Source organism: Podarcis melisellensis (genome assembly GCF_964234715.1).
Source record: "Podarcis melisellensis genome assembly, chromosome: 17".
Classification (NCBI taxonomy): Eukaryota; Metazoa; Chordata; class Lepidosauria; order Squamata; family Lacertidae; genus Podarcis; species Podarcis melisellensis.
Genome location: NC_138534.1, coordinates 23,587,030 through 23,597,204, shown reverse-complemented (window position 1 = coordinate 23,597,204; position 10,175 = coordinate 23,587,030). Strand labels below are relative to the sequence as shown.

General features: G+C 45.1%; 1 protein-coding gene across 12 annotated transcripts in view; it reads left to right on the top strand.

Moving 5' to 3' along the window:
• The window catches only part of NFIB (nuclear factor I B), a 278,673-nt gene that overhangs the window by 73,948 nt on the left and 194,550 nt on the right, over positions 1-10,175 (top strand). For 2 of the 12 annotated variants that reach the window (XM_081894291.1, XM_081894290.1), the window contains exon 1: positions 7,785-8,576. The exons of 9 other annotated variants lie outside the window; for them this stretch is intronic. In XM_081894291.1, the coding sequence (XP_081750417.1) occupies positions 8,547-8,576 (30 nt within the window). In that variant the 5' untranslated portion in view covers positions 7,785-8,546. Of the gene's footprint in view, positions 1-7,784; positions 8,577-10,175 lie in introns of those variants that run through there. One more of the 12 variants, XM_081894296.1, reaches the window with a different exon arrangement.

Sequence of the window (10,175 nt, the reverse complement as noted above, 5' to 3'; positions counted from 1 at the left end):
CAGTCATTTTCTAATTAAGGTTAAAATTAAAATCCTTTTTGCTGAACAGGTGAGCACATGTGTGCTTGCACATGCGAAAACACACCCATACCCAGAGAAACAGTTCGCCAAAGAGTTGTAGCACAGGGTTTAACTTGCCTTTTTATTTTATTGTTCCAAGGAACACTGACTGTGTTACTGATTTAAAATGTACAGTAATTGCTGTATTATGAATCTTCACGGTGTGAAACTACAATGCTTGTAAATGTTTTTAAATGCACTTAAGTTTAGGTGGAAGACTGATTCCTCACACAGAAATAGCTTTAGAACACAAATAAAGAGTTTTGAACAAGATACAGATTTATTTTTTTTAAGTATCATGAGTGAATGGTAGTCTCATCCTAATGGTATATTGGGATAATAACAGTAGTATGTAAATAGGAACAAACTAAAATGCAATATATGTTTTAATGTATGGAGGGGAGGAAACACATCTTTAAGTAATAGAACTTGCTGAGATAATGTACGTATTCATATTGCATCTGGGTTTTACAGTGCTGTTATAAATAAAGTAGAGCTTTGCCGCACAATGGACAGACTCCTATGTTATCAGTGATCCAGACATAGGGCTTTCCCTTTCTGCTTTCTCTGCCCTCTTAGAAATATAATTGCCAAAGCACTTTGGAATGTGTGTGCAAAGTTTTGCAGCATCATGCGTTAAGGCAGAAAGAATAAGAGCATTTGTTTCTGAGCCCAATAGAACGAAACACTGAATCGCCGTCTAATAGTGGCTGGGGTGTGGGGTGGAGAAAGCTAACCCGACCTTTCAGAGTTTCTAGTTTTTGATTAAGCATACAGTTGAGCTGGCTAACCTCGTATGTTGCACTGAAATCAGTGCTGCTTGCTCGGTGAGTTTCAACTGTACGTATGCTTGAAATCTAGGCAGACAGATTGGTATGCGACGTCTTTAATAACTGTGCATGTTTATACCGGCAGTAGCATAATTAACATTGTAATTTCTTAACTTAATGTTGTCCCCCAAGATAAATATAAATATATACATATGTCTGGGATGTTGGGAGCAGGGGTGAAGAGCAAGTCTAAGTAGCCCAGTATTCTCTGCTATCTAGACATATAATTAGAGACAAATAAGGTATGTGGCTATATTAAAAAGGTACTTTTTGTACTCTGTAGCCTATTTTAACTTTTGTTTCCTTTTCTTATTCACAAATGTCTAATCCTTCCCATTGCAGAAGACTGGAGGTGTTCCACTGTAGTGCAGGCAATACAAGACTCTTAATTGGGTTCTCTCTCTCGCAGTATTCTGTGCTATCTTGGGTTCTGAGGACGTACTTTCAAGTACTATTTAAGACAATGCTATATGTTTCATTCCCAAACGGACCAGCTAACTGACTGCTTATATCCCTCCACAGCAGTCAAAATTAAACTTGTTATCAGAAACCATTATAGAATTGTGGACATGAGGGAAACAGTTGCAGGGTTTTCATGTGTTTTGAGCACCATCAAAAGATAAATATTCCGAAACGGATGTGCATAAGAAAAGGAAATGTACTGAGAGCTACACAATTGGTTTCTTTAAGTCATATGGTACATTTGTGTAGAATTAAAGGAGAACTTGTTCTACATTTTCTGGCAGTGTATTCCTCATATTTGTCTTGCCTTCCCTGTGTTGAATTATGCATACTTAAGTGCAATTTGCTATGTTTTGCCTTCTGCAGAGGAGCTATCTCTCACAAAGCCTATTGCGTTAATTCAGCAAATGACACTCTACCATAAAATATCCTCCAGGAGCATGTTTGGGGTTGGCATGTGTGTGTTACCTGTTTATGCTTCTGTATATTCTTAAGTAATTACTGTACTTTGTATCCTGGGGAGAAACTTTCTAGAGCTGGTGAATGTTGCTAGCATGTGGTTATTATGCTTAGATTATTAAAGATGGGCATTCATTTTGATGAATCACAACAGACTTTCCCCTCCCTTCTGAAGGATGTCTTTATGGAATGGGCTTGGTTGCTCTTTGCTTTCAGTCTGGTTCCTGGAAAAGCCTGCAGTCGCACTGCTGTCTGTTAAGCTCGTATTGCTGGTTTGTTGGTGTGTCAGTGAGTGAAATCTGTATCTGTCGGGCACCTGAGGACAGACATATAGTCATACTGTAGTTTTCAGGAGGCTCCCCATCCCTGCACCAGACGTCACTGAGCCCGTCTCTTACTTTATTTCCTCTTATGGGAAATGAAGATTGGTTATCTGTGTTTTCACAGCTTCCTTACACTATGAATATGTATGCGTATGTGTGTGTGTATGTATATGTATGTATGTGTGTGTGTGTGTGTGTGTGTATATGGATCGCTTCCATAGGTGACTCTCCTCCCTTTTTTTGTATTGTGATAAAGCCAGCAGCTGTGCACCTATCAGCTGTGCGCCATAGCAATTAGCTTATTTAATTTACTTCTCTTGATGTGAATGAAAACATGCTATGGATGCTGTTCTGGCATTTGGTTCTTTTGTATGTAGCATCTTTGGCGATTACGGACCAGAACACATGTTACTGTCACCACTGTGATACCTGTGGAAATGGCCTATCCCTAGGTTATAATAGTTTGAATGACTTAACCTATACAGCCTTCATGTTACAAAGCTGTGCACCCTCTCTAAGTGTCCAGCAGGGATGAGTAGCTGGGCTATGATATTTGAGTACAACACCTCAAGTGCTTCTAAACTGTGCAAGCAAACTTGGTGAAGTTGTCACAGAGTGACCAGTGCTACAATAACAACAGTATGGGTGCTCCAGGCCTTGGAAAGGATCAAACTAGCCAATGCAGTGTGTTATACAATTGTAGATGGGACTGATCCAGTGCAAGTCTGGATATTTAATGTCAAAACAAAGTGAAACTTTCAATTTTGTTTCTATGTTGCGGTGTTTTCTGTTTGTTAGCGGTTTGAGATCTCCCTTCAAAATCAGTTTTGTACTGATTCACAATAGTTTTGGACAGTTTGGATAGGTATGATCGCCATCTTCAAATATTTCAAGGGCTGTCGCATGGAAGAGGGAACAAGCTTGTTTTCTTCTGCTCTAGAGGGTAGGACTTGAACCAATGGCTTCACGTTACAAGAAAGGAGATTCCGGCTAATCATACAGAAGAACTTTCTGACAATTAAGAGCTGTTCGACAGTGGAACTGACTCCCACAAGAGGAGGTGGATTCTCCTCCCTTAGAGGTTTTTGAGCAGAGGTTGGATGGCCATCTGTCATGGATGCTTTAGCTGAGATTCCTGCATTGCAGGGGGTTGGACAAGATCAAGATAACTCTCATGGTCCCTTCCAACTCTATGATTCCATGTACTGTCATACCTTGGGTTTCAGACGCTTCAGGTTACATGTTTTTGGATTGTGCAATGTGCTGAACCTGGAAGTACCAGAACAGGTTACTTCCGGGTTTCAGTGCTTGCGCAGATGCATTAAATTGAGCTTTGCGCATGCCCAGAAGACCAAATCGCGACCCGCGCAGATGAGGCACTGCAGGTTGTGAATGTGCTTCCTACATGGATCATGTTTGCAACCCGAGCATCCACTGTACCATGATGTTCACATTGAGAACGTAATTCTAAGATTGAAAACTACCTTGATCCACCACCCGCTTTCAGAGATGAAAGGAAGAAGACATTTAAAATGTATTCATTGTTATTACACAAAACCGATGGACTTGCTGCAAAAGTTCAGTTACATGGAAAAACAGAATTCTGTGCACATGGTGCATGTGAGGTGGTAATTATGAAACAATGGAACCATGTAAATGGAAGTACTCTGCCCCTGCCCCCATTAGGTGATCAAAAAATTATGGGGCTGTGCTGGTGACCCTGACATTCCTTTGACCCTGACATTCACATGTTAGGTGTGGACATCTGTACAGGTGAAGGCTATGCCTACATACATAGAGCTTCCCTGGAGCTGGAACCCTGACTGCACAGAGGTATTATGAAGACCTTCACTTAGACCCTCTGTGTCTTAACACATGTGTCAGATGTGGGGCCTGTTCAGCCTTGAGGGTGAGGACATCTGCACAGCCCTACTTCCCCTTGATCGCAAGGAGACTCCTAAATGTGAGTAATGTGTGAGCAAAGAGCACTTCAGACTACCCAAAAGTTATTCTCATTGCAACAGTCTTTCCAACAACCCTGTAAGGAGCTAAGTCAGCAGTATTATCTCTCCTGGACAGTAGCTTGTTCAAGGCCACCGAAAAGTTCATAGCTTGAAAGGAATGCTACAACCTGAGACTTCTGAGATCACACAAGTGCAGTGTGATCATACATGTTTACTTGGGTTCCCAATGGGCATCTGGTTGGCTACTATAAGAACAGGGTGATGGATTAGATGGATCAGTGGGCCGGACCGGGAGGGTTTCTTGTGCTCTTATGGAACATCAGTTCCAATGAAACCCATTGGTCTTAGTTTGGGTTCAGGCCTGACCATGGGACTCATTCAGCCTTGGTTGCCCTAATGGATGACCATTACAGAGAGGGTCGGGGGAGTGTAACCTTGTTACACTCCCCCGACCCTCAAGAAGATCTTCTGCTTCTTGATCTCTCTTCAGCTTTCCATACCATTGACCGTGGTACCCTCCCCAACCAGCTCTGGAGAATGGAAATAGGGAGCACTGTAATACAGAGTAGTTCCTTCTGATCCTACTTTGGCTCAGTTTCCAAAGAGTAGCATTGGGAGAATGCTTTTAAGTCCCCTGGTAGCTATGTTATGGGGTGCTGCAGGTCACTATTTTATCTCCAGTGCTATTAAACAGATATATAAAGATTTTGGCTGCTGTGTGTGTGTGTGTGTGTGTGTGTGTGTGTGTGTATACACACAATCTGGGTCATTCACAAAATTGCCATGTCTATATTTCAGTGGTTTGTGTGTGTGTGTTTTAGAAAGACTCTTGTTGTTCAAGAATCCCAACAGCTGAAAAAAGGTACGTTCAAGTATGTTGGTGAATTTGTCTTTTATGGCAGTTTAATGGAGGACACGCTGAATGTTTATTCACAAAGGAAACTTCAGGTCTTTAAACCAGAATTGTCACCCCCCCTCGTCACCCTGTAGGCCTTAAAGCATTTTCTGATATTTTTTAAAAAATGTGTGTGATTCACCCCGAAATAACTTTATCACATCTTATATTAGTGCAAAGCACTCTAAAGTGAAGTACTCTAAAGTGGTCACTTTACAGCACTCCTTAATAAGAGAGAAAAAAGTGTTATTTCTATGGGTTTACACCGATGGGAAGTGCACCTACAGTTGAGGTGGGCTGCCGTTGAAGGGTTAATCTGTTGGCCATAGCCATTTGCTTTGACATTACCTGCTTTGTACCAACCCCTCTCTCGTTTCCTCCCCCTCCCTCTGGCTTGTAAATTTATGGCAATTGCAGCTGCTCGACTTGGCAAGCTCCCCTCATTAAGAGACCCCTTTGAGAATGGGTTGTGTTTGAGTATTTCCCTAATGAGGACAGGACGGGGTTAAAAAGTGACCATTTCATGGTTGACTTCAACCTGCCTGCTTCTCTTGATGTGTCCTTGTGAAATGCCTGATGTGAATAAATCCCACTTTGCAAAAAGAAAAAAGAAAAGGGAAAAAGGAAAAGTCACTGGTCCCTTCAGGACAGTTTACACAGCGGGGGAAGGGGCTGGAGGGAGAGGCCAAGGAGGAAAGTTTACCTGAGGCAGGAGGCAGGCAGGCGCTGGCCTGGTGGAAGAGTCTCGCTTTTGCCTGTTTTGGTTCATCAGGTCAAAGTCTGCAGAATTTGAGGCAGGGCAGGGTGAGCGTTGGGCGCGTTTAAGCAAAGGAGTGCCGCTTATACAGCTGCAATGTTCTGGTGCAATAAGTTGGCAAATAAATTCCCCAGTTGGCAACCTAAGAAGGCTGTCCTTTTGCAACCTTTATGTTGTCAACCCGCGAGGGGGGTTCCTTCGAGTCTGTTGCAGGAAAACAGCGAAGAGCCTTGCAGCACCTTAAATGCAAAAATTAATAATCTTATGGCACACAAGCTTTCATGGACTAGACTACACCATGCATAGGGCAGCTGTCCTCAGGAGTTTATATATATAGGGATACAGAATGAAAAGGGAGACGGGAGACGTTCCCAAAAGTATATTCCCGGATCTTCGCACCGTGTGAGAACCTGGTCGGCCTGCGTTGTTTTAATTCGCTTGCATTCCTTGAAGCGAAAAAAGGCTGCAACCCGCGCGCGCGCGAACTCTTTTCAGTTCCCTGGCACGAGTTGGCTGGCGAGATTGAAAGCAGACTAGTGTGTTGCTACCGCGGGCTTTTTTCCTTTCCTCCCCCCTCAGGAGGAACCCGCCACCCATTCCCTCCCTGAGCTGAGCTGAGGGGGGGGGGGCAAAGCCCGCCGGAGAGGGACGGGAAAGCAGCCTATCCGAGCAGCGCACACGCGTGTGAGCGCGGCGGCTCCTCTGCCGCCGGGCGGGGGATAGGGGCCACGTGGAAGGGGCTCCCCGGGAGGAGGGCGTCTCCTCTCCTCCCCCTCCCAACTCCGTTCCGTCACAGGGTCTCTGCAAGAGCACGCCCAGCCCCATATTGCAACGGGGAGAGAGCGAGAGAGACCCCCTCCCCACTTTGCCCCCCCTCCCAGCACTAGCTACACAATGCAGTGACCTTGGCTCCACATGCAAGGCGACAGGGTAGCGAGGTTTGCAGACGCTGCCCGTGCTGGGAATGCCTCTGCAAAGAAAGACCCCCCCGGCGCACATTTCCTCCCCCCCACCCCTCTCCATTCTTGTTTGGCTAATTAGTGGCGAGCTGGCAAAGTTTCCGGCTTTGTAGCCCCCCGCACGCCTCCCCCGCAACTGCTAGATCGAATGTCCACAGAGCGGCGGACTATTTTGTTTAAGGGGGGGTTGCTTTCCCTTGCACTTTCCCTTTTTTTTTTTGTTCTCTCCTCCTCCTCCTCCCCACTTTTTTTTCTGTGCGGGAATTTTCCAGCGGGAGCTTTTCAGGAGCGAAGTTGGGCTGTTCCCTTCTTTTGGCGCTCTCGGGGAACTTGCGCTTTGCAAATAATCTCTCTCTTCCCCGCCGCCGTCCGACCCCCCCCCCCACCTCTCCCCAGTGTGCGTCCTCCTCTCCCAAACCCAGACGCACCCCCCTCCTCTCTCCTTTCCCCCAGCACAGAGTTCCCCCTAACGGTTAACCATGGGGTGGGGGGGGGAAGGGGAGGGCGAGAGCAGGAGAAAGTGCAAAAGCATGTTTGCGAAATGGGCAGCAGCCGAGCTCTCGTACAGTGCGAGATGATGATTAATAAAGAGGAAAAAGGCACGGCGAGGGGAGGGGGCTCAGAAAGGAATGTGTTTGCAGCGGCAGCAGCTGGGGGAGGAGGAGGAGGAGGGCGAGCGTCGATGGTGTAATGAAATAATAAACCGAAATCCTGAAGTCTGATGGGGGGGAGCAGAGCTTGAGCCTGGGGGGGACGGGACGGACCCGAAGAAGTGCGCTCGGTGCAATGCAAAAAACCCCCCAAAACACGCACATGGACACCCCCCTTCTTGAACGTCCAGGTCTTGCAGAAAGGAGATCATAAAGGAGGGAGGGGGAAGGGGAAGGAGGGAGGAGGAGGAGGACGGGAAGAAGAAGAAGAAGGGGGGGGGGAGAAAGAAAGAGATTGATCGTTTTGAATTTTCAAGAGATCATTTTTATTACAGTGGGCGTTTGGAAAGCAGGCTCTGAACATTATCCACAGAGAAAGGGGGTGGAGGGGAGGGAGGGGAGAAAGAGAGAGAGAGAGAGGCACAGGCTGCTGCTGCTGCGAGAGAAGCCCGGCGGTTGCGCGCTGCTGCTGCTGCTGCGAAGTGTTTTGCAGCCTTGGGGGGACGCGCGCGCGCACACTCCCGGGCTGGCGCTCGAGCGCACAGGGCTCTCTCTTCCTTTGCAAACTTTCGCCTTGCCATCACCGCGCGCGCCAGGATTTCTTTCCTGCTCCGCTCCGCCGCCGCAGCAACCTTGAACTTTGGCAACGGGGTTTGACAGTACCGTGGTGTATCAACCCCCGCGCCGCGACAGCTTCTCCAAGAGCGATTGCAGATCCGGGAAAGAAAGAAGTGGGGTGGTGGTGGTAGTATTAGTAAGTGGTGGTGGTGCAAAAGGCAGCGCGAGCGAGGGAAGGGAAAAGTCTCGCCAACCCCCCCTCCTCCTCCTTAACTCCTGCTGCATTCCATCCATCCAGCCCCCCCCCCACCATCCGGTTTCTCTACCCCCCCCCCCGCAGTCCCAATCCACCAGCAGCAACTGCAGCAGCAGCAGACCAAGACGGAGTCTCCGAGAACAAGAGGGTTAAAAAGTGTAGATTGGATTTCACCCCGGGAAATCCAGCGCTCGGAGTGAACTTGAATCTCTTTGGCTATTTAAGGAGGACTGGGGTTTGTCGGGAACTCGCGGCGCTCCGCGGTCGCTCCTTCTGATTCCGATTTCGCCCGATGACTGTAACATGAACAGATGAGACCGTTGCGCTTTTGATACTTTTTCTCTCCGCAGAAGTGCATTCTCAGAGCGAAGTCATGATGTATTCTCCCATCTGTCTCACTCAGGTAGATATTAATCGCCTTTTCTTACCAATCCAAAAAACAAACAAACCAAAAACACCACGAAACTTGCGCTCGGCAAGCGGGTGGGTTTGTAAGAGTTGCAAACTGTTCGAGCCGCTCGGACTTTATTTGCGGGGGGGACGGGACCTCAACTGTATTGCATGTGTTTTGTTAAGTTGTGTAAATCTTAACTCTTCGAGGTGTGTGCGGGAAGGACGCGGGGCGGAAGAAGGAATGCAACATTTTATTTTATTTAAATGCCGGTGATGTTGCTAAATATTGTTAAATTGTTTCTGGAGGAAATAAATCCCAGTGGTTATATATTAGAAATGTCTATAATGAAAATGTAGGTATGAATCGTATTGATCTAGACCAGAAAATACTATTGCTGCTACCATCGTTTCAGCTCTTCTGTTTAGGTATCTGAGTGACAAAAGGAAAAAGTGTTCCATTATTTTTAATTAAGCATTGACAGTGGAAACATAATATGATCCCATGCTGAATTTTATCATATACTGTATAGCCTTTCCAGTAATGTGAGGTTCGTTTGAAAAGAAAAGAAAAGAAAAAGTCTTTGAGCAGTAGAAGTTCTTATTTGGTTATCCAGTACATTTTTCCTGCTTTACTTCGGTTTTTGTAACTTTATAAAGTTGACGTCCAAGGTCAAAAACAAAATTAAACTTTTGCTGTCACTTTTGGCCTGCAGGCTTGCATATTCTTTAGAACGTTAGAAAGAGTTATTTTATGTACTGCATATACATTCTACTACTTGGTAGAGCATTTGGACAAATAATGTTACAAAAAGATTTAACTGCAAATAGCTTTGATGCAAAGAAGGTATTTATAGTTTTAACATATGGTGAGTCTTTTGTGATGATTGGCAGGATAAAAGCTTCAGAATAAATAAATAAAAGAAACGGATTGCAGATTCTGATCCAATATAAATTGCAGCATAGCGCCATGTGAGATGTGAAGGGTCTATAGCGTGTAACATTAGTAACATTTATCGTGAAGTGATCAGAGTATATTTCAGGTAAAATGTGAATCTCTGGGTCAGTTCTGAACAGTTGTAGTTAAAATCTTAGCAGGGTGCAATTTGAATGGTTTAATCTGCAATTATATGACTAATAGGTGTGGAAAGAACGAAGGCTCCGAGTTGTTTAATATTTCTGTGGCATACATTGCGATATAGTTAAATAATTAAGATTTCATTTGACAATTAGAAGCCATTGTGGTTCCAAAGGACTGAGGCATTCACAGCATTGTGAATGAAGATTTAAACAATGATAAGGCTTATTCAGTGATTGGATACAGTCATGTAGCTTTTTGGCTGACACGTTTTTTATTGTTTATATTTTGTTTGGCATCAAAGTGTGATTAACTTGGGGATCTTTTCAGCAAGTGAACGTAAACTTCACTGGTGCAAAACAGGTGGGAAAAGGTGTTGCAAGATATTTGAAACATGTCAAAAAAAGAAGTCAATATCCCAGCATATAGGTATATTGTAATAGATTTAGACATACAGCATTACCATATTTTTTTCCATTCACTAGGTACTCTGCTGCGTGCAAAATTTGATACTTCCACCTCCATATTGGGAAC